Here is a 13,734-nt window from a genome sequence, read left to right on the forward strand (position 1 = left end):
AAGTGATGGGAAGCCCTTGTCTAGAAAGGCTTTGCTTCTCAGTAGAGGCATGCCAGAGTAGATGGCAGGTGGCAACATCATGATGAATGAGGTTCCACAAAGAACAAAAGCTGCAGTCCCCAAGGCCAGAGAGAAAGAGGCCTGGGCTGTGCAGCCCTGGCAGGAGAGGGCTTTGCTGTCCCAGGTGACTCTGCAGCACTGTGGGACCTGTGCCAGAGGTGAAGCTCATCTTCAAGAAGGACAAGTCCCTGGGGAGGACAGCCTGTGATCCAGCTACACTGTGGACATCATGCTGGGGATCAACCAGCTAGATAGCAGCTCCACAGAGAAGGACCTTGAGGTCCCAAGCAGCTGAGCATGAGCGAGCAATGCCCCCTCATGGCAAAGGCCAACAGCCTCCTGGGCTGCATGAGGAGAAGCCTTGCTGGCAGATGGAGGGAGGTGATCCTTCCCCTCTACTCAGCACTGCTGAGGCCACAGCCAGAGTGCTGTGTCAAGTGCTGCGCTGCCCAGTGCATCATACTTGTTGACCTACTCAAGCAAGTGCAGCAAAGGGCCACAAAGCTGGTTTAAGGGACTGGAGCATCTTTCCTAGGAGGAAAGGCTGAGAGATGTGGGACTGTTCAGCCTGGAGAAGAAAAGGCTGAGGGGGATCTCATTAATGTGTGTAAAATTCCATCTGAACCCCAGAAAACTGTGTTTGACTGTGTGGGTGGTTAAACACTGGAACAGGCTTCCCGGAGAGGTTGTGGAATCCCCATCCATGGAGGTACTCCATACCCACCTAGATAAGGTGCTGAGCAACATACTCCAGCTGACCCTTCCTCAGCTGAGAGGGTTGAACTAGATGATCTCCAGAGGTCCCTTCCAATCTCAACATGTCTGTGATTCTCTGAGTATAAAGGAGAAAGGTAAGACAGAAAGGAATTAACAACACATAGCCTTGACTGCAAATATGGTGGGATCCCATGGAGAAGATCCAAGCTGGAGCAGGGGAGAAGTGTGAGGAGGAAGGAGCGGCAGAGTTGTTCTTTAGTGACTGTTAACCCCTCTTCACCATCCCCCATCCTCCTCTTGGGGTTGGGATGATGTCGTGGTTTAGGCCCAGCCAGCAACTAAGCACCACGCAGCCGCTCACTCACTCCCCCAAACCCAGTGTGGTGGGGAAGAAAATCGGGAAAAGAAGTAAAACTCGTGGGTTGAGATAAGAATGGTTTAATAGAACAGAAAAGGAAGAAACCAATAATGATAATGATACCCCTAATAAAATGACAACAGTAATAATAAAAGGATTGGAATGTACAAATGATGCAGCAGTGCAATTGCTCACCACCCGCCGATCGACACCCAGTTAGTCCCCGAGTGGCGATTCCCCCCGCCCCCACTTCCCCCAGTTTATATACTAGATGTGACATCACATGGTATGGAATACCCCGTTGGCCACTTAGGGTCAGCTGCCCTGGCTGTGTCCTGTGCCAACTTTTTGTGCCCCTCCTGCTTTCTCGCTGGCTGGGCTTTAGAAACTGAAAAATCCTTGACTTTAGCCTAAACGCTACTTAGCAACAACTGAAAACATCAGTGTTATCAACATTCTTCTCATACTAAATTCAAAACATAACAGTATACCGGCTACTAGAAAGAAAATTAACTCTACCCCAGCCAAAACCAGGACACCATCACACTGAGGAGAGCAGACACTACACTGGAGGGCAGGGCTGCCATCCCAAAAGGACATAGACAGGCTGGAGGGATGGGCCAAAAGGAACTTCATGATATCCAATAAAGACAAATCCAAAGGCCATCCCCCAAGGTGAACTAAGCCCCTGCAATGACAGAGGCCAGGGGCTGCATGCCTGGGTAGCAGCTCTGTGGGAAAGGCTCTGGTGGTTCTTGGGTTTCATTAGGCAAAAGATGAGCCATCAGCGAAGGTGGCCAACGGCACCCTGGGTGTATGAGAAGGAGCACAGACAGTGGAAGTGATTATCCCTCTCTGCTCAGCACATTTTAGAACAGATCCAGAATACTTGACAAGGTTTTGACCCCACAATACCTGAGAGACATTGGTAAACTGGAGCCAGTTCAGTGGAGGGACACCACAGTGGTCAGGGCAGGAGCACTTGGAATGTGAAAAGAAGCTAAAAGAGCTGGGCTTGTTTGGCCGGGAGAAAAGAAGATCTTGGGGGAACATGCAGCAGCATGGCACTGTTCCCAGGAAGACTGAGTCAGGCTCATGTCCATGGTACAAGACACAAGGACAAGAAGCAATGGGCTGAAACAAGAGAAGGTCAGGGTACATACAGGAAGAAACCTTTCCAACATGACAATAGTCAAGTGCTGGAAGGCATTACCCAGAGGACGTGTGCCAGCTCTATCCCAGAAAGTGACCAAGCCGTGTTTGGATGAAGCCCTGAGGAATCTGGTCTGACGCTGTCTTGGGCAGGAGGTTGGTCGAGAAACCTCCCAAGGTCCTTTCCAGCCTGAATGATGCTGTCCTTCCTTCCCCTTCATGTCTTCAAATGAGAGAAAGCTCTCAGGTTCTCCCTGACCACAGAAGTACTTCACATCAGGTGCAGGGCTGCTTCACAGGTGTCCCCAAACAGCCCTGACCACATCCTTTGCTTCCCTTTTCATTTCCCTCTGCCCAAGCTGTTCTCTGCTACCCTCCAAAAGAATAGCCTGCCATGTTAATCCTTTCCCATTGGCCCTGCACCTCTTGTTTTGTACTCTCTTATAGTACTTCTGAGATGGTTGCTGTAATGTTTATGACCATGGGTGTCACTCAGTTAACCACGTTATTCTCTTTCTTTACCTGTAGGGTCCTGCAGTTCCCCATATTGCTATCTTGCCAGAGGCATTGGCCCACAAAACTTAAAAGTTGACACATTGGAGTTTCTGTCCAGAGGCACTTTGACACCCTTGTGGCTTTGGCCAATAGAAACCTCCTGAAGTTTTTCAAGGGGAAGGGGGCAAGGTCTGCACTGGGAGCGGAATAAAACCCATGATGTTTCAGCCAACCTGACCCTGGAATTGGCGATACCCCACCCTTTGCTGGGAGGCTGGACCAGAGATCCCAGCACTCCCTTTCCCAACAACCCTTCCATAAGCCTGTGCCTTTCAGTGTGCCCCAGGAGAAAGGATTCAGCTGGAGGGGGGGGGCTCTCTACAGCAGAGGGTCATAGGACAACTCAGGGTGGAATGGTCCTGTACTCAGGAGGTCTCCAGTTCTACCTTTGATTCCAAGCAGGGCCAGCCAGCTCTCAGGTCCGAGCAGATTGCTCCATGAACGTCAGCATCCCTGTACAGAGTCTGCACATGGGCCAGGCATCGAAGCCACCATTACGGAAATGGAGACAAGGCATTTGACCAGCTCCTTGAACCCAGGAATCGGTATGCCGTGCCTCCTGAGATTCCTGGGAACACCTAAGCTTTATGTGCAGAGGATTGTGAGTCCTCTTTTGGTGTCCTGGGCAGTCTCCTGGCAAATGCGGTGCTTCAGGCTGTGAAGAGAATCCAAAGAATCTTTTTGACGAGGTTAGTTTCATTTACATGTTGAAATGCAGGACAGATGAAAGGAGCTCAGAGCTTCCAGGGTCTCTGCTGCACAATTCGTACTTCAGAGACTGGAAATGTGGGTAACAGTGTTGTGTTAGCGTACACCACAGGGCAATGTTGGCTTCCTTTGTGCCTTTGCACTAATCTGGGATTCGTCCCTCTGCCGCCTTTGGCTAAAAAAGAAACATCTCCCCTCTTCCATCTCCCTCTCCTCCACAAAACAGGGAGAAAAGATATGAAGCAGGGATAATTTAAAGGGCAATGCTCTCTAAGAAGTGTAACATGTAAATGATAACAAAGAGCTAGCCGTGAGAGAAAAACCACTGCTTTAAGAACTCGTGCCAGAGGCTAACTACTGAGAACTTATGGCTCTTTTGTCATGATGAAAATGAATGTTGGGAATGAAATGAAAGTGCTTTAATTAATCATAATGAAGAATAAGAAGGAATTCCCTTACAGCACTGTGCTGTTACTGTTCTTAGTGATAGTACTACTAATTCCACAACATCCTTGAGAGCTGCTTTATTTTTCTCATTTCCAAAGCTCAGCCTACTCAGAACATCCGAGGACTACCTCAAATCTCTGCAGCCCAAATCTCTCCAACCTTTTCTCACCCACACTCTTTTACCCCAGGACACTTCTCACCATCACTTGAATACACTGCCCAGTCTCTATTTTGCAGCTGGGTGAAGTCAGGGTATGCCCTTGCAAAGCCTTCCCTTCAAAAGTCTTTCCTACGTTCTAATCCCACTGGTGTCACCTCATGCTGTGTAGCGCTCCTTCCTCCTTCTGCAAAGCTCCATTGGGTGGGCAGTTTTCCTGTTTCTGTCATACCCATTCGTCTTCGCAGTCTTTTTGTATTGTCTGCGTATCAAATATTGTCTCAGGAAACACATTCACCCCCCCACCAGCATCAGCCATTTCCAATTGCAGGCTGAGGTATTTCCCCTCTTGGAGCAGACATTGTGTAAAGCTGCCCCATATGTGGAAACACACTTCAGTGCTGCATAGGCATTTGGGCTAAAACCCCCCACCAGGCTAGTTTTTCAGAGAGACAGTTTCAGAGTGGCAAAGCCGATTCCGTACATAAATGCTTGTGCTGGTTTTGGCTGGGAGACAGTTCATTTTCTCCATAGAGGCTTGTGTGGGACTATGTTTTGGATTTGTGCGGAAAACAGTGTTGATAACACAGGGATGTTTTAGTTACTGCTGAGCAGTGCTTGCACAATGTCAAGGCCTTTTCTGCTTCTCACGCTGCCCTGCCAGCGAGTAGGCTGGGGGTGCACAAGAAGTTGGGAGGGGACACAGCTGGGACAGCTGACCCCAACTGACTAAAGGGATATCCCAGACCATATGACATCGTGCTCAGCAATAAAAGCTGGCAGAAGAAGTAAGGAGTGGGCGGTGTTGGAGTGATGGCGTTTGTCTTCCCAAGTAACTGTTACGCATGATGAAGCCCTGCTTTCCTGGAGATGGGTGACCACCTGCCTGCCGATAGGAAAGAGTGAATGAATTCCTCCTTTTGCTTTGATTGTGTGCCCAGCTTTTGCTTTACCTGTTTAACTGCCTTTAACTCAACCCACCAGTTTTCTTACTTTTCCTCTTCCAATTCTCTCCCCCACCTCACCGCTGGGGACTGAGTGAGTAACTCTGTAGTGCTTAGTTGCTTGTCGGTGTTAAACCATGACAAACAGATACTCCACAGCTCTCTGGGACCCGATTCCAGTGCTGGACTGTCCCCCTGGTGATTTTTTATTATTATTCTTTATGTCAAGATAGTCAAGCATTACACAACTCAGTGCAAGACATCGTAGCAGGGGAAGATGACCTTCATGTCTTTTAACTTTCTTTAGCTGATTGCACGCAGGGACACTGTAGATAGTCCATGGGGTCTAGCAAGTGATTTCTCAAACCTGAAGGTAGTCATCTCTTCCTCGGTTGTGTCGCCTTCTGGGCTTCATTGACTACAGACCATGCTTTGACTATTTCCCTTTAATATTATATAGGTCAGACACAGCTTGAAGTAGCTATTTGCATTAAAATACTTAGGGGCACTGAAGATGCTCTAGAGTACAAAGATATCATGGTGGGGCAGGACCTAACAGGAATGCCTCAGGACACCTTTCCCCTTCTTGAGGAGGATGAAAGCCAGGCTGGACAGTGTAGTTTTGTTTGAGCAAATATGGGATGCCTTTGCTCAGGCAACCACGTACCCCAGTGGGACATTTGGTACTATTTGGGGCTATTTCACATACTCTGTAGTATCACTTTGTCCGTAGGAGTCTCTTCAAGGCAATTCTCACTTCCTTATTCCTCAGGCTATAAATGACAGGGTTAAACGTGGGGGTCACAACTGTGTAAAGCAGGGCAAGGTATTTGTCAGCATCTACAGAATCCCTTGACCGTCGCTTTAAGTAGGTGACTGTGGCTGAGCCGTAGAAGAGCGTCACCACCCCGAGGTGCGAAGAGCAGGTGGAAAAGGTTTTGTGCCTGCCCAGAGCTGAAGGTATTTTCAGAATTGCCCTGATAATTTGAATGTAAGAAATCACTATTAAGGAGAAGGGAAGGATTGCAAATACCAGGATGATGGCGTACAGCATCACTTGGTGCCAGAAAGTGTCGGCACAGGCCAGTTCCAGCAGAGGGGGAACATCACAGAAAAAGTGGTGAAGGTCATGGGACGCACAGAAGGGCAAAGTGAACACCTGGTAGGTCTGTCCGACTTGCACTGGAACGACAGCTATCCACGACCCCACCACCAGTCTGATGCAGAGACCCCTGCTCATGATGAGGGTATAGTGCAGGCGGTGACATATGGCTGTGTAGCGGTCGTAGGCCATGGCAGCCAGGAGAAGGCATTCGATGCTGCCCAACAAACCAGGAAATACAGCTGGGCAGCACAGCCAAGGAAGGAGATCCGGCCATCTTCCATCAGGAAACCCACCAGCATTTTTGGCAGAGTGACTGACGTGTAGCAGACCTCCAGGAAGGACAAGTTCCTCAGGAAGAAATACATGGGACTGTGCAGGCTTGAGTCCACCACTGTGATGAGAGCAATCAGGCTGTTGCCTGTGAGGACCACAAGGTAGATGACCAGGAATACTGCGAAGCACAGGACCTGCAAGCTGGAGTCGTCAGAAAATCCCAGAAGAATGAATCCAGATCCGACAGTGTGATTCTCCAAGCCTTTTCTTTGGGACATTTTCCCTATACAGAGCAATCCAAACAACAGGCTCTTAGAGGATGCTGATGGCCTGTCCACCACCACACACACTTCAAGCCTAGAGAAAGACTACAAACATCCACATACATGTGATTGCAGGGTTAGGCGAGCTTGACCAAGATCGGCATGAATGTTTGCAAACCTAACATGGGTTGCTTGCTGCAGGGAGGTTTGTAAAGCGAGGAGAGAACAGAATCCTTGACCCTGAATGACTGGGGTTTGTCATCTGCAGAAAAGAAACTTGACTTTCTTTTTTAGAGAATAGAATACCTGGTGACAGTTGAGAAAAAAGGCAGAAAAGGGATAAATACTAGCCACTTCAGCAACAGTCTTGCTTACATTCCTTGTTCGGATCTTGTAAGAGCTGCTTTTAGTGTAAGACAATTAAGAAGAAATAGGGTGCAAAGGAGGAAAGGGAGGAAAAAGGGGAAGGCAGAGCAAGGCAAGGCATGACTTGATTCTTAGACCTTAGTGAGAGAGATCAGTCCCAGCTCTCCTCTCTCACATGTAAGAGCTCAGCCCCTGATGCTGTGTCCACGCACAAAGATCTGGGAGACTATCTTAGATCCGAAGCATTAATTTTACATGGTGAAGGGTGAATCCCATCAGAAGTAAAACAAGCTGCTATCTGCCAGTGAATCCAGTGACCCTGAGGCATGCATGGGACATTTTAACAAGACAGAGCAGCAGCAGTTTTTGCATAAATCACAAGTTTTCAGGGTGCTAAAAGACATTTTTATGCAAGCAATCAAATAGCTTCATGTAGTTTTCAGTCATATAGAGAAGAAAGTGATCAAAAGTGGGTGACGGCCCCACGGTACCCCATTTTCCTGAACAGGTCAGGCTTTTATAACTTCTGAATGAGTCCTGAATAATTCCGCATTCTTAAACTTGCTGCTCTGTCACTTGGGTTTCTGAAGAGCTTACAAATCCAGCTGAGGGCCCGTTCGCTCTGATCCCAAGCCTGCAATGCTTCCCAGTCCCCTGCAAGCCCTCGTAGAGGCAGAGCAATGCTCTTGCTGCCTGGGGAACTGAGCCTTCCCTTTGCGTTTCTCACCTTCTCAGAGCATAAAGACTTCTTGCTGGACACACCTGAAGGATGTGAGCCACAAGCAAGCAGCACTGCACTAGGGGGGTCACTTCTTAGGAAGAAGTGACTCAGCTGAAAGACGTTTAAGAATCTCAGTCTGACATGGGGAAGCAATATCCTCTTCCCAGCAGAGGACTGAGGATGCTGGCTGTGTCTCTCCAGCTATCAATAACACCCTTTGAGAAGTCTTCTTAAACTCGGATGCATTAATGATGAGAACAATGGGTCAGAAAACATGTGATAAAAGCATTCAGATTAGCCAAGTGAAAATTGCAGGGCAGTTTTCTCACAAGAAATATTGGAATTCAACAAAAACACATGGTCCTAATAGTTTGGTTTTTTTCCCAAGGTATTCCTGCCTTTTTCCTGTGAGTTTTATCCATCTCCTAAGGGTGCAATTCAACATTTACATCAGGGTTTGCGTGAGGCAAAAGTCACCATGATTGTTTCCTAATCTACCTACTTATTCATATACATGTACAGAAAAATGAAATACTTTTATTTTCTGAAAAAAACCCTGTGACTTACCCACATTTATTTTAAATTAATGCTTTAACTCAAAGCTACTACTTACATGCAGATTATCCACATACCAGCATTTCCTGCTTGTTTCAAAATGTTCTCAAGCATACACCCTATTCTTTTTAACTCTGGGATGTGTCAGTGCTTCCCAAGATCACAGGTAGAGCACAGTTCAGGCTAGCTTTGCTCACGGGAAAATGCCAGAGTACTTCTTACATGGTGACTATCTCACGGGCAGCATTTCTCAAAGCTGAAGGAAGCTCGTTCCAGTGAGCTCAGCCAAGCTGGATAGATGCTTCAGCTGCTTCTGGTAGTGTCTGTGCTGCCACACTATCTCCGTATTCCAGGGCATGCCAAAAGGGACTTACTGTTGTCAGGAGCCAAGAGGCAGGAACACGCTCCTCAGTCCATGATGCTGCAGGAGGCAGTGCTTACCTTTTTTCGCTCCTTCTTTCCCCTGGAAACCACCTGGGTATGGTTCTCCGGACACCTCTCTGTCACTCTCACCTGGTTATAAGACAGTTAGTAAGCAGCCTCAGGAGAGAAGGTGGAGATGCTGGTGCTGCCACTGCTCCTCCCTGGATGCCCATGGCACCATGAATGATTTGAGAAAGACTGTCAGAAGCATGGGCGTTAGCCTGACTAGCAACTTCCAGCATAACTATAGGTCTTTAAACAGTAGAAAAACTGAGGCATGAGGTTTAGCTGCTCAAAGGACAAGTGCCAAACTTGTGGAAGGAAAACCAAACCAAACAAAAAAGGCAAGCAGAAAAGAAGCCTATTCAACCTGTGCTTAACTTCACTGTGCAGCAACAGAAAAGGCCTCTCTGTACCTCCACCTCCCCGGGTCCCATGTTATCCTCAAGGCGGAGGTGGCCCTGAGAGCTTGAACTCTGTTCTACGGAATAAAGTGAAGAAGGTCTTCAAGAACATGGACAAAGGGCAATGAACTAAATCTGAGATGGGCCGTGAGAGACATTTTTCTCTGATGCGGCTAAATCTGCTTCTGAAGAGGAGCGCGCTAAGCTTCCTGGGTATTTAGTGCTGAGAGAGAAAAGTGAAATTTCTGATTGCCAGCTAACAGAAACTACTCCATAAGGAGATTCAAATGGTAATTAGCAGGTCCAGTGGGTCATTTAGCTCCTTTTTAGCTCCTCATTTAGCTGAGGAGCATGACACTGTTGATTAGTTTTAGCCTGCTTTCAGTTCATTCTGTTATTTTGGGTATCTCTCTTGAAAATCAGCCCACAGCCTTTCTTCCACCAAGATGCTGCCCCTCTAATGATGGGAGAAGGGAGTGTTCCTTGGAGGTTTCCCCTGTGTGGGGACACTGTGACCACAGATGAACTCCCTAGCTCTCTCCGAGGCTGGTCAGCACAATTTTGTCACATCTTTAAGCTGTGACCTAATCTGTAGAGGGGAAACTAGCTCTAGGAAGCTGGCTTCCTAAGGAAGAAGACATCCGTTTTTTGTCTGCTGTTCATGCCTGCCTGTGTATGTAGAGAAGCCATGCGGGCTTTCCAGAGTCAGGGTGCCACTAGCATGTGCTCCTCCGTTACTGCTCCCTGCAGACACTGTACAGGAGAGCCCTGTACAGTTGATTTGTTGATCTCATAAAACTGAATACTTTGTTGGGCACAAGAAGCCTCTCACTTCACAGATACCTTGAAGCTTCATCACAAGCAGATCCCATCACAGGTGGCCTCAGCTAAGCCTGCAGGATTTCTCTGCCTCCTCCTTGCCCATACCATCAGATACTTTTCTTTTTACTCCCTAGCACTTGGTGCTGGTACCGCATGAGAAGGGAAGGTGCTGGGAGCAGCGGCTGTAGCAGTGGAGCTGTTAGCAAAGGGCTGAGAGGATCCTAGCAGCCAAAGTCCACCTCGAAACACAACCTCAAGAGCACTGGGGCTGTTTCCAGCCAGACTGACCTTTTCCTGGTGATGGATCTGTCTGCAGGGATTATACAAACCCCATGTGCGATCCCAGAATTGCTCATGGGGGCAGAAGGAATGAAGTCCACGCATATACAACCACGGTGCGAACACGCACACCCCCACTCCTGCAAGTCCCAACACACTGTCCACACTACACGTGCACACACACGTATGGAGATCTCACACTTCTCATTCAAAAGGCATTGGTCTATAGCAAAAAAATTAATAATGAGGAAAAAAGCAGTCCCCTCAAAACTCCATGCAAGGTGACAACTATGGAGGGTGTCAGCTCTTTTGTTTCAGCTAAGATGGCAGAGCAGAGCCTTTTCTGAAGAGCTGGCACCCCGCCAGGCAGTCCCTTCTGTCACTGCAGGGGCTTCGTCCACCCCAGGGCATGATTTTAGGTTTGGCCTTCTTGGCCCCTTGGGATGGCAGTGCTCCCTCTGATGGGGTATCTACTCTCCTCAATGTGGTGCATATTATTGGTGAAAGTCAGTCACTGGTAAGACCTGAGGTCATTAATTCAAAGACATGCTTGGGCTGCGTAAGTAAGACTCTGTCCACTTCCTCACCCTGATTGCAGGTTCTTTATCTCCCACCATGATGTCTCCGTCACTGGCCTCTCCTGTGGCCTTCGCTCACAAGAGCTCATCCAACCTGTTGCCTGTCCCAGTGAGGAGCTCCATGCACTTGAGCAGATCCTTCACAGAGAGGGCATCCCCCTCCTGTTCTTCCTGAAAAGGTCCTTGGGTATGGACATCCTGTGATCCAGCACCACTGTGCTAACCATTGGCCTGTTCCTTGATGTACCATCAATGGGATGTGTAAAGGACAGGAGAGAGGAAGAACCAGCCGAGTTCAGGAGCAGAGACACACAACTGCAGACCCTGGTGGAACGTGCTTCATATTCATGCTCTGCCTGTATCTAATGGATGGAGATGGGACAGACCTTGTCCCAACGCAGTGGTGGCAACCAGTCACTGGCCCACAGAAACTGAGTGTGTCTGAGATGCCCTGGGTGATGTCTGTCACACACCTGCTCTGAGTGGCGATGCCTTTCCCGTTGGTCCTGTGCTGTCCCTGCCAGACAAATGCGGTTGTGCTGGAGAGCCCTGCCATCTCATGTACTACTATAGGCCTGGATTTGGCCATGGTATTGAGCAGCTGCCCTGAATCAGGTTAGGCAATGGAGGGATGTACCTGAGGTAAATGCCATTATTCTCAGTGGAAGCCTAGTAAAAACAGCTGATGGAGAAGAGAAGGAGAAAGGCTGAGCTCTTCCTATGTGTGGAATAACTACTGGAGGTGACTTAGAAACTAAACCTGTATTAAAGGTACGGCATTGTTCACACATTAAGGAAAGATATAACATCAAAGAAGCTTTCAGGGTGGAATGCAACTGGCATGCAAGGAATCCATTCCACAGTGGTTCCCTAGACAACATTACCTGCAAACTGACATGGAGGGTGGAATGGGGTGAAGACTCCGTGGACAGGCTCTGTGAATCACCGCAGAAATGGGAATTTCATAGTACTATGGTACTGATAAACTGCATATTTGCCACCCTGGGCCAACAGTCTGTCATGTTTTGACAGGATGCTGTCCTTTGTGCGAACTTTGCTCATTCTAATGTCATTACAATACCAAAACACACCTCCATCCCAAAGGCTACCCGCATCCAAGGTGCAACTACCTCATCCCTGAGCCTGCGCTCTGAATTTTTGTTAATCTTGAATACCTTTAAAAGTGAAGTGAGAGAATTTTATACCAATCACAATAAAGGTATGCATGACAAGAGTCACTCAAGCTCCACCTTGAAGTAAAAATTGTATAAGAATGGCCTAAGGAAGGGGGAATGTTAGGGAAGGCAACATCAAAAGACAAGTCAGGGAAGATACCATCGCGGACTACCTCTGACTCCTGGGATCAGTCGATGGGCTGAGCTTCCCTTCCCCCCATAGGGATGCCTTTGGGTGAGATACGGATTACTTAGTAATCTCTCTCTCTCTCTAGAATCGCTTTTCTTTTTGATTTCATGCACTGTCTTTAATGTTTGCACGTCCTTTTGCAGACAGTGCATTTATCACCGGCAATCCACAAGAACCTGTAAATCTGTTGCTTTAATAACCTGCACTATTCATTAAGCTAGCCAAAAAAGTTTCTCACTGGGCCCCCGCCAACTCTCCTCAGTCTGGCCGTGTGAGTCCATGGAGCGCGACTAAGCGGAAAGTGCAGTGCGCTATTAGTGAATCCATAATCGTGAGAGCTCAACAAGTTGAACGTGACCAGACTAATAGCGCCAAATTGAGGAGATTGAAGTAGACGGACGCCTGTAATCTTGAGAGCAGACAACAGACGACACTTTATTGCTAAAACACACACATACTTATAGTCACAAATTCTGCAAAGTCACTGTACACGCGCACAAGCATAAAATATGATTGGTTATATCAACACTGTACACGCGCATAAACATAAGATATAATTGGTTATACTAACTCTGTACACGCGCATAAACATAGGACATAATTGGTTATACCAATTAAAACAACGCGAAACTTGTCTCAGTCTAATTGGTCAAGATAAACTGCCGAATTGAGGTTCTTTGTGCCAAGTTCCCTTTATCGTGGAATGTGCACCTGTGTTCTTCTAATTGGCATCTTTCTTTTTTAGTCTTCTTGTTTATTCTGTTCAAGGTCTTCTAAAGGCCTCTGGAATGCTCTTGCAGCCGATGTTAGCTAAACATGTGTCCACAATTCCCCCTTTTTTGTTTTTTGTTAATCAACACAGCCTTACTTGATCCATCAATTAATTCCTAAACACATTGCAACACACAAGGCACACAAATTAAAATACAAAAAACCCACTACGAGATAAATCAGAACTATCTTAACCTATGATTTAAGACTACACCAATCTGTCTTGTTCCGCGAACTCAGCCCAGCAGTCGGTAGGTGCCAGCTTTATGTGGGCGTCCCCACAGAGGCAACGATGGCCTTGCCGTACACCAACCCGATGCTCTTCGGAAAATCCCGGTATTTGTACATTTGCAGAGGAACGGATTTCAGCACACGTGGCCAGCGGGTGCCAAAATTCGCCTCGGTTGAACATGGGCAGCCTATGACGCATACACTCGCTGGCCAGGCGTGCTGTACGAGTCATAGGCATCCTGTCTAATTGGTTCATGGGCTTTGCGATGCGGTTATAATAATTAAACACAGTAAAAGCAACATTATACCTAATAAAATACACAAGAATAAAAGATACACAAAAAGAGGTTTGATTAATAGCTTTAGCCACTGTCACCCAAACATTCTTACTGTCCCACGGCATTAAACGATGTGGATCAGACACCGGTGTCACTGTCATGCTGCTTACTACAGTCAGTGTGTTCCATATCAATCTCAGCA

General features: G+C 47.6%; 1 protein-coding gene across 1 annotated transcript; it reads right to left on the reverse strand.

The window, feature by feature from the left end:
- Positions 1-5,816: 5,816 nt before the first annotated feature.
- On the reverse strand, positions 5,817-6,754 carry LOC115337759 (olfactory receptor 10AG1-like). Its single transcript, XM_030006166.1, is given in 2 exon segments — positions 5,817-6,425; positions 6,428-6,754. Coding segments are annotated over 2 exon segments (936 nt in total).
- Positions 6,755-13,734: the final 6,980 nt, after the last annotated feature.

This window comes from Aquila chrysaetos, assembly GCF_900496995.4.
Source record: "Aquila chrysaetos chrysaetos chromosome W unlocalized genomic scaffold, bAquChr1.4 W_unloc_6, whole genome shotgun sequence".
In the NCBI taxonomy this organism is placed as follows: domain Eukaryota; kingdom Metazoa; phylum Chordata; class Aves; order Accipitriformes; family Accipitridae; genus Aquila; species Aquila chrysaetos.